Here is a 14156-nt window from a genome sequence, read left to right on the forward strand (position 1 = left end):
GCCAGTCATATAAAAGTACAGCACATTCAGTTATAGAAATAGGCTAAACCACTTCTGGCTGTGTGTGTGCACTCTGAGACGTTTCCACAACGATGCAAGCACCAAAAGATGCTGTTTCTCAGAACATGTGCCTGTCGTTAAGTGACACATGATGATCTCCTGGTGAGAGAAAATGGAAGGACTTTACCTCTGTGTCAGAGATTTTGCTTTGTCCATGGGGTCCTCACTGTCAGGAAAGTGTCATTACATGACAAGTGAGTTTGACAAGCAAAAAGCATCTTGAGGAAATCTGGCTTTCAGGTGGCTTTTGAAAATAAGACCTAAAATACAAATATTCTCTCCCATGAGCAATCTATTAATAGAAGCTTTTTACAGACCATCAGCAACAAACCATAGGTATTGTTGTAAGGCAATTTTTAGGTTAAAAAAAAAAGAGAGAGAGCATTAATTTATAAACTAAATGTGAGAGGTGCCTGGGAGCCTCGGGGTCAGAGGCAGCCTGTTTGCACTAAGGAGCCTGCAGGTTAGCGGGAGGGGCTCTCCTCTCTCCTCCCACCGGTAACTCAGAGGAAGTCGTCAGCCTTCCGGAGCAATGACAGTGCCAGTTGTGTGGGGTCGCTGTGTTGTGGACGTGAAGTGTTTACTGCAGCGCCAGGTGTGGGGACAGAGTCCGTTCCAGGACCTTCTAGCCTCCCGGAGTGCTCTTTGCCCAGATGCCCAGGGTCTGAGCCACAGAGAGAACGCTTACAGCCACCCCCAAATAGCTGCCTTTCTTTCTTTTCTTGTCTTAGATGTTGGGCATTCTGCTGCAAGCTTTCTTATTTTCCTTCTTTATTTTATTTTATCTTCATCTCCACCCATCCCTCTCACCCCTACAATCACCACACTGATGTCCTTCTCCAGGAGTTCTTCCTCTATTTTTTTTTTTTTCTTTTTTGCCTCAATCCCTCCACCACCAGCCCCAACACCACCCCCACCAGCGCTGTCTGCCGGCTACCTATGAGTCTGTCTCTATTTTGCTTGGTAGTTCAGTTTGTTCATTAAATTTCACATTATGAGTGAAACCACATGATACTTGTCCTTCTCTGATTGGCTTATTTCACTTAGCATGATGTTCTCCAGGTCCATCAATGCTGTCGCAAAGAATAAAATTTTCTTCCTTTATATTCCCAAGTAGCGTTCCATTGTGTATGGTAAATGTACCATAGCTGTTTTACCCGCTCATCTACTGTTGGATCCAAATCTTGGCTATTGTAGATAATGCTGCAATGAACATAGAGGTACATCTATTCTTTCAAATTAGTGTTTCGGGTTTTTTTGGATAAATTCCCAGAAGTGGAATTTCTGATTCATAAGGCAGTTGTATTTTTAATTTTTTGAGGTCTCTCCATACTAGTTTCCACAATTCTTCTTTGAAAGTTTATAAAACTCCCCAGTGAAACTGTCCAGACTATAGTTTTTGTTTGTTGGGAGTTTTTTATTGCTGCTTCAATTTCATCAGTTATTATTGGCCTGTTTTATGATTCTTCCCTATTCTGTTTAGGAAGATTATATTTTTCTAGGAATATTTCCATTTCATCCATATTGTGGGCATATTATTTTCTTACAATTCTTTTTCTTACAGTTCTTAGTATTTTCTTACAATCCTTTGTATTTCTGTGGTGTCAGTTATTATTTCACCTCTTTCACTTCTGATTTTATTTATATGAATCTTCTCTCTTTGTTTCTTGATGAGTCTTACTAGGGGTTCATCAATCTTATTTATCTTTTCAAAGAACCAGCTCTTGGTTTCATTGACCTTTTGTACTGTTTTTTAATTTCTATGTTTCTGCTCTAATCCTTATTATTTGTTGGGTGCATAAAAGGTTACAAGGGTTATGTCCTCTAGTTGGGTTGCTCTCTTTATCATTATGTATTATTTAAAAAATAATATATGATTATTGATAGGTATGTTTATATTGTTATTTTATAATTTTAGATATAGTCCTATGTGGGGGTTTTTTCTTTTTCTCCTCCTCCTCCTCTTCTCCCTCCTCTCCCTCCTTCTTCTTCTTAGAGTAAGCCCTTTAACATTTCTTATTATACTGGTTTAGTGAATGAAAACTCCTTTAGCTTTTCCTTGTCTGTAAAGCTATTTCTCTTTCAATTTTAAATGATAGTTTTTCTGGGTAAAGTAGTCTTGATGATAGGTCCTTGCTTTTTATCACCTTAAATATTTCATGTCAATGCCTTCTGACCTGAAATGTTTCTGTTGAGAAATCAGCTGACAGTCTTAGGGGAGCTCCTTTGTAGGTAATAAATCACTATTTCTTCAATGCATTCTTATTTTTTGCTCTCTCTTCTTCTTCTGGTACTCCTATGACATGGATTTTATTATGCATCATGTTGTCTTAAAAGTTCCTTAAACTGCCGAAACTGGTTTGGCTCAGTGGTAGAGCATTGGTCTGCGGACTGAAAGATCCCGGGTTCGATTCTGATCAAGGGCATGTACGTTGGCTGTGGGCACATCCCTGGTGGGGATGTGCAGGAGGTGGCTGGTCAATGTTTCTCTCTCATCAACATTTTTGGTTCTCTATCTCTCTCTCCCTTCCTCTCTGTAAGAAATCAATAAAATATATTTTTTTTTAAAAAGTTTCTTAAACTGCCAAAACCAGTTTGGCTCAGTGGATAGAGCATCGGCCTGCAGACTGAAAGGTCCTGGGTTCAATTCCAGTCAAGGGCATGTACCTTGGTTGCAGGCACATCCCCAGTGGGGGGTGTGCAGGAGGCAGCTAATCGATGTCTCTCTCTCATTGATGTTTCTAGCTCTCTATTCCTCTCTCTTCCTCTCTGTAAGATATCAATAAAATGTATTTTTTTTAAAAATCCCTTAAACTATCTTCATTTTTTTAAATTCTCTTTTTTCTGCTCTGATCAGATGTTTATTTCTAGCTTGTCTAAATTACTGATTCAAGTCTCTGCTTCATTAAGTCTACTGTTTATTCCCTTCAGTGTATTCTTTATTTCACATATGTTATTCTTCATTTATGACTGGTCTTTTTTTATACTTTCTATGTCCTTTTCAATGCTGTTGAGCATCCTTATAATCTTTACTCTGCTCTCTATATCTGACATATTGCTTACCTCCACTCATTCTCTTGTTCTTTCACTTGGGGCCTATTTCTTTGTCTACTCATTTTGGCTAGTTCTTTGTGTTGTTGTTTTTTTCTATGTATTAGGTATACTTTCTACAACTCCCAGTCCTGATAAAGTGGCCTTATGTAGTAGGTGACCTGTGGGACCCAGTGGCACAGTCTCCCTGATCACCTGAGCTGGTGCCCAAAGAAAGTCCCTTGTGCACATATGTGGGCCTTCCTGTTGTCATTGAGTCTTGATTGCTATAGGCTCATTTATGCATGAACTTGATCCAACACAGTATGCAAGTTGTTGTGCAGGTGTTTTTCACACAAAGCAGAATTTGCCTCAGTGGGTTTTGGTGCCTCCTGAGATCTCTTTGTGGATATGCTGCTTGTGAAGCTTATTAGATCCTGCCCTGTTGTTCTCTGAAGCTGGCCACTGGGTGTACTGGTTATGAGCCTCTTCAGAGGGACTCTGATGTAGGCCAATGTCAGACATTTGTCTGTGGCTGGCCCTGGACAACCTATTAGAACTATCAGTAATCCTGCTGCAAGCTTTCCTGAATAAAGGATTTTTTAACGTTTTTAAACAGTATCTTGTATATCACTGGTTTGGCTTCTAGTTAAAGTAATGTGGAAGGCCAGAGGACATAAAAAGCTGGCTCCAAACACCTGGGAAATTTAGAGAAAATGTAAGAAAGCATTCCTTTAAATACAGAGTAGCATGTGTAAGAAATAATACCAGAAATAGAGAAAACCCAAAATAATACCAGAAATAGAGAAAACCCAAAATAATACCAGAAATAGAGAAAACCCAAAATAATACCAGAAATAGAGAAAACCAAAAAAAGCAGAAGAGTGAGCGTGTGAATGAGTGTGGTTGAGGTGGGTTGTATAATGGAAAAGGGAGGGGGAAGATCAAGTGACCAATGTGTTCTGATAATCCAGAGCATAAGGAGGGCATCCTTTTCAAGCAGACATGAAAGAGCTACAATGATTGATCACACACTAAGCCACAAAGCAAACCCCAGCAAATACTAAACACTTGATATATAGGCTATGTCTCTTACCCCAATGCATTTCAATTAGTGATAATAATAACATAACTAAAAGCAACTGGTATGTATTAAATTTAAAAACACACTTGTAAATAACATTTTAAAATTATGTTTTTATTGATTTTAGAGAGGCAAGAAGGAATAGAGAGAGAGAGATAGAAACATTGATGAGAGAGAAACATTGATCGTTTGCCTCCCCTGGATGCCTCCTTCTTGTGATCAAGACCACAACATGCAACTTGTGCAGTAACCTCTTGATTCTTGAGGCAACACTAAACCACTGAGCCACACCCACTGGGAAATAACTTTTGTGTTAAAGAAGAAATAATATTGGTAATTTTGAAAATATTTAGAATGGAATGAGATGTAAATATACTCATGTGAAAGAGCTAAAACAGTATTTTGAGAGAAACATAGCTTTACATGTTTATATTTAAAAAAAAGGAGGAGGAAGAAGAAGACAGAGAAGAAGAAGAAATGAAAAACAATGAGTTCAACATTCAATTCAAAGGATTAGAAAAATTAAATAGGAGAAACTAAGATGGAGGCATAGGTAAACACCTATACTGCTGCCTCGCACAACAATTTCAAAACTGCAACTGGAAGACAGAGTGGACATCGTCCAGAACCACTGGGAAGCTGCCTGAGTGGAAACTCTACAACTAGAAGAAAAGAGAAAAAGACACTGAGACTCAGAGAAGCTGTGGGGGACAAAGATGCACAGACCCACGCCTGTGGAAAGGACAGGTGGCTGAATACGTGGCTGGCTTCTCATGGCACACGGAGAGACCAGGCAGCATGCAAACAGCTAGCTTTCTCTTTCAGGAGGGAACCAAAATCTCCCAACTGCACTGAAATCCAGTTCTGGGTGACTTTGGATACCCAGACTCATTCGTGGAGAAACTGGACTGACTGGCAGCAGGCGAAACTTGAGAGCAGCCTTCTCTCAGAGGTGCATGCAGCCATTGCTGAGGGACAATGAGCCACAGGGGCCTCTTAGGCAGGGCTGATGGGAAACCAAGGCTGTCTGCTCCACCCTGAGACTCTACCCCATCCAAGCTAAGCACAGAAGCTCTCCCAGTGGAGAACAGCTGATCCTCAGAGCCAATTAGCCTGGAGGTCAATTTCCACAAGTGATACAAACAACAATCTAGGCTTAAATACAACAAGACTGCACAAACAGTACACAAAGGGGCACACATCAGGTAACTGGGGAGGCTGAGCCACTAGGACCTGCTAGGACACCTAGTATACAAAGCCACTCCATCAACTCAGGGAAGCAGCTAAAATGTGGATACAAAGACGCAAGTCACAAATGAAGGAAATGGAGGAAAACAAAAGACTAGATACAGAGTTCAAAACCACAGTTATGAGGTTTTTCAAGAATTTTCTAGAAAAGGCCAATAAATTTAATGAGATCCTCAAGGATATGAAAAAGGATCAACTAGAAATTAAGCATACACTGACTGAAATTTAAAAAAATTATACACATACCTAAAAGTAGACTAGAGGATCACAAGAATCTAGTCAAAAATTTAGAATATAAAAAAACAAAAAGAAAAAAGAATCCAAAAATGTGAAGATAGTGTAAGGAGCCTCTGGGAAAACTTCAAGTGTACCAACATCAGAATTATGGTGGTCCCAGAAGAAGAGAGAGAGCAAGATGCTAAAAATCCATTTGAAGTAATACCCTGTTTCCCCGAAAATAAGACAGTGTCTTATATTAATTTTTATTCCCAAAGATGTGCTAGGTCTTATTTTCAGGGGATGTCTTATTTTTCCATGAAGAAGAATATGGTACACATTTATTGTTAAATGAAAATAAAGGAAATTTATTACCTCTATACAGTACGGTAGTACAGTAGTTGTCAACACAAACCAGACAAACTGTGAATCCTACAGTATCAAGAATTTACTCATTTATTCAATGACAATCATGTCATCATCTCTGGAACATCATCATAACAATCCAATTCCTGAATTTCCTGGTGAATTTCTTGTGACTCCATTTCTTTCAGAATCAGTGGACCAAATCTCTCATGTTTAGCCTAGGGGGGGGCCTTATTTTTTGGGGGGATACCTTATATTTCACTCAGAAGGAAACCTGTAAGAAGGTCTTATTTTTGGAGGATATCTTATTTTCAGGGAAACAAGGTAGTGACAGAAAACTTCCCCCACCTGGGAAAAGAAATAGACTTACAGGTCCAGGAAGCGCACAGAACCCCAAACAAAAGAAATCCAAAGAGGACCACTCCAAGACACATCATAATTAAAATTCCAAGAGCAAAAGACAAAGATAGAATATTAAAAGCAGCAAGAGAAAAGCAGTTAGTTACCTACAAGTGAGCACCATATGATTGTCAGCTGATTTCTCAATAGAAACTATGCAGGCCAAACAGAAATGGCAAGAAATATTCAAAATAATGAATAGCAAGAAACTACAGCCAAGATTATTCTACCCAGCAAAGCTATTATTCAGAATGGAATGTCAGATAAAGAGTTTCACAGATACGAAAAAGCTAAAGGAGTTCATCACCACCAAACCAGAATTACATGAAATGCTGAAAGATATTCTTTTAAAAAGAGGAAGAAGAAAAAAGTAAAGATAAAAATTATGAACAACAAATATGTAATTATCAACAAGTGAATCTAAAAACCAAGGGAATAAAAAATCTGATGAATAGTATTAACTGGAGAATATAATAGAATCAGGGGCATAGAAAGGGAGTGGACTGACAATTCTCAGGGGAAAAGGAGAGTCGGGGGTTTGGGAAGAGACTGGACAAAAAACGTACACCTATGGATGAGGACAGTGCAGAGGAGGTAAGGGCAGAGGATGGGGTAGAAACCTGGTGGACGGGAGCTGTTGGGGGAGGGGAAAGGAAGAACAATTGTAATAATCTGAACAATAAAGATTTATTAAATTTTTTAAAATTAAATAAACTAATATATAAACCCATAGAAGTAGATACATACAAGTGGTCATGATAAGAGCAGAAGTTGATACCATAGAAACCAAATAAATAATAAAATACACAAACCAAAAGCTGGTTCTCTGAACAGACTAGTAAAATGGGCAAATGTTAGGTCAAGGTTGACTCAGGGGAAAAAAAGAGAAGATATTAATAATATAAAGAATAGAGACAAGGATATAACAGAGGCAGTAGAAGTTTTTTAAAACGGTATAACGTATAAGAAAAATGTTTATAATAACACATTTGAAAATTTACATAAAATGAACAATTTCAAAAATATATATAATTCATTCAGATTCAAGAAAAAAATAAAACTTCGAATAGTCCCCCCCCCCCAAAAAAAAGACATGTTTAAGTCCTAACCCCCAGTGCCTCAGAATGTGGCCTTATTTGGAAAATTGGTCTTTGAGGATGTAATTATTTAAGATGAAGTCATATAGGAGAAGGGTAGGCCCCTACTTCAATATGACTGGTATCCTTACAGGAAAACAGACACGTGAGAAACAGAGACACTGGGGGAGAAGGCCATGTGAATGTGGAGGCAGAGACTAGAGCGATGCAGTACAAGTCAAGAAAAAAAGGGATCTCTAGCCATCACCAGAAGCGTGGAGAGAGCCATGGGATAAATTCCTCCTCGGAGCCTCCAGGAGGAAGCCACCCTGCTGCCACCTTGGTTTCAGGCTTCTCATCTCCACAGCTGTGAGAGAATACATTTCTAGAGATTCTAACTGCCCTGATTGTAGTTCTTTGTTATGGCAGCCCTAGGAAACAAACAACCAATAACTACTACAGTGATTGAAATGATGGTTTAAATTCTGCGTGAGTGGGTATAAACCCCCCAACACACACACACACACACACACACACACACACACACACACACAGACACACAGACACACACATACACATATATATACACACATACATACACGCATATGCACATAGACACACATACACACCTACGCACATACATGTATGTATGCATACATGCGTACATACGCACATAGACACACATATATACACACACACATACACACACACACACAGAGTGATCCATTTCCGCCTCCTCATCACATGGACAGGTAATCTGAGGCCCCAAGAGGTTTCCTGTACAGATTACCTAACAGGTTGCTGGCAGTGATAGGTCCAATAGTGACAACCCTGTACTCTGAATTGGGACAATCAACCCCTGGACACCTGTCACAGGCTTGTTTTTTCTTTCCAGATGGATCAAGATGACAAAAATTTAATTATCCACCCCAATGAGAATGTCTTTCGAATTCTCTTTTCTGATGAATCAGGCCAGATATAGTATCCACTGGAGCACAAGGACACCTATATTGACATCTATGGCACCTAAAAAGTGTAGGATTGGGGGCGGGACATGGTTTTACTAAGGCCTGCACTCTCTGCAGGGCTCTGCAAGGGGATCCCAAGGGACTGCTTGTGCCTTAACCATCTTCCAGTTACCCATCAGGACGGCTGGCTATGCTTTTCTTCCATACAAAACCGGGCCAGACCACATATATCATCCTGGACAACAGTGAGGAGGCTTTTGTTCGGGCCCTTATCAACAACTCCGGCCATGTCACCATCTATGATGAAAACAGAGAGATCTGGTAAGCTTAGGCCATGAGTCTGAAGTAATACAGGTCCCTGACCTCAGACAAGGCATACTGTCCTCCCCCCAATGCTCTCCCCAGGGGTGAAATAGCAGTCACAGACTCAGGGAAACCACCTCTATTGCATCATCTCCTTTACACCTCTTGAGAGTCAAACATCATAGAATGATCTTAGAAAGACCCAGGACCCCTCTATTCTGGGGGCCTCAGAGAGGAGGGTGTGGTGAGTGCTCTGGAAGCCCATGTATTATATTCAAAAATATAATTCTAAATATTTCATGGTAACTGAACTTAGTTCCTAAGTTACCATTTCTGATAATGGTGGAATACTTCACCTTACCAACTCAAGGTAGTCAGTCACTTCAAGATTTTTGCCCATCTCTGTGAGGTACCTTTTCAGGTTTCCTGTTCCCACTGCGTTCTAGGTGGACATGTAGAGGGAAGTGCATATTATCTTGGATTAGTATTTTATTTTCTTTCTATCTTTTCTTTCTTTTTTTTCTTTCTTTTTTGTTGTTGTTGTTATTTTGTTAATCCTCATCTGAGGAGATTTTTTTCTTTTCTCTCTCTCTCTCTTTTTTTTTTTTTTTTTTTTTTTTTAGAAAAAGCAGAAGGGAGAGGGAGAGACAGAAAGAAACATCGATGTGAGAGATATTGATTGGTTGCCTCCTGCATGCACCCAACCAGGGCCCAGGAACCTGCAACCAAGGTTGGTGCCCTTGACTGGAACTGAACCCAGGACCCTTCAGTCCACGGGCTGATGCTCTATCCACTAGACCAAACTGGCTAGGGCTTATACTTTCTTTGTTACTGATAGTCAAAGCCAAACTTTTTTCTTATTAATTCTGAACCCCTCCCACTGCCCCACCCCACCCCCCCACCCCCACCCCCACCCCCCCCAAAAAAAAGACCCAAGGATTTTCACATTCCAAGCCTTGGTTTTTAAGAATATTTTCTCTGTGTGGGTTTTTTTCTATACTGACCGTGTACTTTGTTCTCTGAAGGTCCCTTAGTATAATAATGATATCTGAAAGGTGGAAGAAGGTACTAGATACAAGAAGCACCAAGTACAGGGGCAAGAAACTTGCTTGAGTTTCACACACCCATCACCCCCAAAATGTCACTGCACAGGGCAGAATGAGCTCCCCATCCCCAAGCTGCTTCCCTCCCAGGGGCAGCCATACCAAAGGAAAATGCAGTCCTGTGAGGGAAAGATCCCTGAGGGAATTAATTCATCGTGAGCACTGCAGTCCCTTCGTCACAGGGAGATCGGTTTTGTGGCAAAGAACCGCGAAGTCATTTGGGAACACAAAGCTGCTCAGCCAGGCCCCACCCCCACCCCTACCCCGTCCCAGCCTAATCAATGCTAGAAGTGTCCACAGCTGCTCCAAGGTCCCAGCCCACTTCCTCACCCTCAGGGTGTGCCCAGCTCCCCCGCTGCACCCCAGGCGCTGGAAAGGATTTAGAGCCAAGCTGTTTAAGGACTGACTATTTCTTGGGTCATTTTTTATTCCCGTCTCCTCGGGAAAGGTAAACTGAGTGTTTGGAAACTAAACCCCAGCATTGGGCCCAACCTCCAGGCCCTGGACTTGAGGAATCTCAGACCAGACCTCCTGCCAGGCTTCAGGGTCCCCCGCAGTGAGGGCCCACGACCTGCCTGAACTCAGGGTCCCTGTGCGTGGGTCTACACACTCCACAGCTTGGGCTCGTTCCAGCCCCTGAGGAGGAACCTCCAGATTTAGATATCTGGGGGTTCTAGAGCCCATTTCCCTGAGGAAGGCTCAGCCCAGAGCTGGGTTCCCAGGGCAGGGAAGGCCTAGTGAGAGAACTGGGATAGGAGCCATCACAGGGCAGAGCCAGCAGGATCTGCTCCCCACGCGCTGCCCCTTTCTCCGCCATGGTTGTAAGGATGTTCTGATGTTGACCAAGTTATCGCTATGTACAGGCCCTTGATCCTCACAGCAACCCTCTGAGTGAAGTACTTCCGCAGTTGAAACTGAGGCATTGGGAGTCACGACTGGCCCTAGTAGCAGATGGAGAGTGACATAGGGAACCAGAGGGGCTGGTCAGGAAGGGCCTCTGAGAAAATGATTCTTAAGCAGGAGCCAGCTGTGCCACGCAGGGAGGGAAGTCGGTTCCAGGCAGAGAAAAGAACGTGGTGAAGCCCTGAGGAGGGAAAGAGCATGGAGACACTGGGCAGCCCCTGGCACTGAGAGGAGAGCATGGGGGTGGGGCCCGGGCACAAGGCAAGACAAGAGCCTGGCCCAGGAGGGCTTCAGGGCTGCACCTCGGCTTGGGCTTGCCTTCCTGGTTGGAACTTCTCCCACCTGCCAAGACCTGCGGGCGCCTGGGGGCTGTCTGTGGGCAAAGGTTAAAGCCAGAAAGGGGGGGTGGGGGGAGGGAGCAGGCCTGCCTCGCCCCTTGCCCCATGGCCCAATGCCAGCTGCCTGATGGGACTTCTCAATCTAGGTTGAGCCTGAGCCAAAACCTGGGCTACTACTTTGCCAAAGACAAGCACCAGAAGGCCTGGAACTGGTGGAACCTGGACCTGCACGTGCACGCGCCCCCCCTCCAGTCCATCTCCTTAGACATCAACCGGCACATCAAGGTGCACGTCAAGAGCCAAGATGAGGTCATCTTCTGCTTCGCCCACAAGACAAGACGCATTTCCTTAAACCTGGGCACCAAGTACGGGGTAAGGTCTCCCCTCCCCTCACCTCTGCCCACCTGCACCCGGGCCCCCCGGCTCGGACTGGCCATGCCATGGGCCCGGGCGCTGTTCTGTGTGACTCCGACCCATGGAAAAAATAGGCCACAGTATCAACCTGCCTCGCCTTGTCTGACACTCACCCAGCCCTGTCACCCAGCAGGGCCAGAAATAAAGCAGGAATGTGTGTCCTCAGCCCTTCCCTCCTCCCCATACACACTCATTTCCAAAGAAATGACTGCCCGGATTTCCCAGGCCCCTGCCCAGTCCGGCAGCAAGTCCCAAAGGAGTGTTGGTTTTCTCGGCTGCTGTAACAAATGACCACAGCTGCGGGATTTAAAGCAACAGAAGTTTATTTTCTCACAGTTCTGGGAGCTAAAGGGTTAAAATCGAGGTGGCAGCTACCCCCAAAGGCTCTAAGGGAGAATCCTTCCTTGTCTCTCCCAGCTTCTTGGTCCCAGCTTCTTGGTTCTCGCATTCCTTGGCCTGGGGCAGCCACACCCCAGTCCCTGCGTCTGTCCTCACTCTCTCCTCTCTCTCCTCTCTCTGCACATCAACCGCCCTCTCCTTTCTCTTATAAGGACACCAGACATTGGGGTTAGGGCCCCCCCCAAGTCCTCATCCGCGGTCCTTCACTTAATTACACCAGCAAAGATCCTATTTCCAAATACGGTAACATTCCAGGTTACCGGCCATGTCTTTTGGGGGCCACTGTTCAACCCATTCCGAATGGTGAGTCTGGACCCGAGTTCTCACTGTGACAGGCAAGACGGTGGGCTATGGAGACCCTTCCTGAGGGCCAGAGTGAAGGCGGGAACCGGGCAAACCTCGGAGGCCTGGGACTCTGGGATCTGAACCTCTCCATCCGCACGGCCCCTGCCCAGTCTACCTCCTTAGCTGCCCTCTGAGACACACATACGATCCTGCTCCTGCGCCAGCTCCCCGCCCCACTCCGCAGAGGGCTCTGTTCACAGACCCACCATTCCAGCCTCTCACAGTAGGGCTGCCGGGGGAGACAGACAGACGGACGTGTCTTGTGGGAAGTGGGCCAGACGGAGAAGCAGGCTGGTGGAGAAAGCAGACTCAAGCACAATTACGCTGTGTGACTGACATTTGAAAGGAGAGGAGAGAATGTGGCAGGTTGGGGTGACCAGCTGCCCCAGTTTGCCCAGGATGGGGGCGTTTTCCGGGACAGGAGACTTGGAGAGCTAAAGCTGGGACAGTGCCCGCAGATCCAGACAGCTGGCCACCCCGGCCCATTTGCCCAGGAAGGCGGCTGGTTTACAAGCTAAAGAATGAAGTCCCAACCTTCTCACCTACCTGGGCCTCCCAGACAGCCGCCTCAGTAAAGAGATGATGCAAACTTAGGTCTCTCCGAGTGTCCCTGCACAATGGAGAGGCGCTAAGAGGGGGCAGCTAGAATGGAGAGGGCGCGAGGACCTGGGTGCCACTGAGGAGGGTCGGGGTCAGCAAAGGAAACCAATGCCCAAAAGGCAGGTGAGTGGCTGACATGGTCAGAGTCCTGTGCCAGCGGAGGGGGGTAACCCCAAAGGAACTGAGTCAGCACAGATGTGCGGGTCCTCCCAGGCCAGGCAGCAGGGAGTCCTGAGGACACGCCAGCCCCTCCACATCCCATGTGACACAGGCAGCCTCTTGCTCTATCTGAGACTGTTGGCGTTTATAAAATGACAGTGTCGCTGTACGGCTTCCATAAGACGCTTTGTGTGAAAACATTTCATAAGTGGGATACTTCATAGAGATAGGACATATTGGTATTCTTAAGCATTCTTCTGGGAGACCCTTTGCTCGGCCTTCCGTAGCTAAAACCAAGGCGGAATTGGAGTAGAAGTGGCCTCCGGGGCAGGGCCTTGTCCCAGCAAAACCCAGACGCTCCAGTGAGCCCGCAGCGGGAGTGCGGCTCTCAGCAGACACCGGACAGGCTCCCAGCTGTGGCAGGGCCTCCGGGGGAGGGGACCCATGGGGAAGAGCGGGTGCCCCCAGGGGGCGCTGCATTTGGGTGGCAGCCCACACCAGGTCTCAGGAGCTGGCGCCCTTTGGCTTGGGTTCAGGCTGGGGGTGGCCGGGGGCGCCGGCCCAGCGCGAGTCCTCGGGAAGCAGCAGAAAGGGTGCTGGTGGCTGGGCTGGGAGCAGAGATTTGCCCTGGAGAGTGGCCTTTCCAGGGAAGACTCCATCCTGGCCACAGGGGTCTGCAGCATGTACCCTCACCTAGCCTTCCGTGAATTCCCACAGTTCATCAACCCAGAGAAGCTGAGTGAAATGAAGATGAAAGCAATTCTGGAGGTGGAATTTGATTCAACAGCTCGGAAGATTCAGGTCCTTCTGGGGAAAATGAGTAGGATCCTGAATTTCCTGACCATCCGTGATCTGGAAATCTTCATAGAGAGCTCCACAAGCTTCCTGCTGGCCTACAGGAGGAGGAGGAGGTGGTTTTAGGTCCAGGCGAGCGCAGCCGCCACGCTGCCCCGGGCCTCCCAGCACCTGCTGACCGGCTCTGGGAGGCCACGGTCAGGAGCACCAAGGAAAACCCCAAAGTCTTATTTTTGTCTCTTGAGAGTTGTTTTGTGATGCGGGGCCTGTCACAGTAGCTTGGTTTGACAAGAAAAGTCTTTGGGGTTCTGACAGACTCCGTGGCGGGGGACAGAAAAGGCTTAGGAGCT

At 45.3% G+C, this 14156-nt stretch overlaps 1 protein-coding gene across 1 annotated transcript in view; it reads left to right on the forward strand.

Moving 5' to 3' along the window:
- Window positions 1-13932, forward strand: part of ERICH6B (glutamate rich 6B) — a 62975-nt gene extending 49043 nt beyond the window's left edge. The window contains exons 10-13 of the mRNA XM_036457788.1: window positions 8375-8460; window positions 8616-8768; window positions 11241-11466; window positions 13729-13932. Coding sequence (XP_036313681.1) covers window positions 8375-8460; window positions 8616-8768; window positions 11241-11466; window positions 13729-13932 — 669 coding nt within the window. The remainder of the gene's footprint in view (window positions 1-8374; window positions 8461-8615; window positions 8769-11240; window positions 11467-13728) is intronic.
- The last annotated feature ends 224 nt before the right edge of the window (window positions 13933-14156 follow it).

The sequence above is a fragment of the Pipistrellus kuhlii genome, unplaced genomic scaffold, assembly GCF_014108245.1.
Source record: "Pipistrellus kuhlii isolate mPipKuh1 unplaced genomic scaffold, mPipKuh1.p scaffold_m20_p_3, whole genome shotgun sequence".
In the NCBI taxonomy this organism is placed as follows: domain Eukaryota; kingdom Metazoa; phylum Chordata; class Mammalia; order Chiroptera; family Vespertilionidae; genus Pipistrellus; species Pipistrellus kuhlii.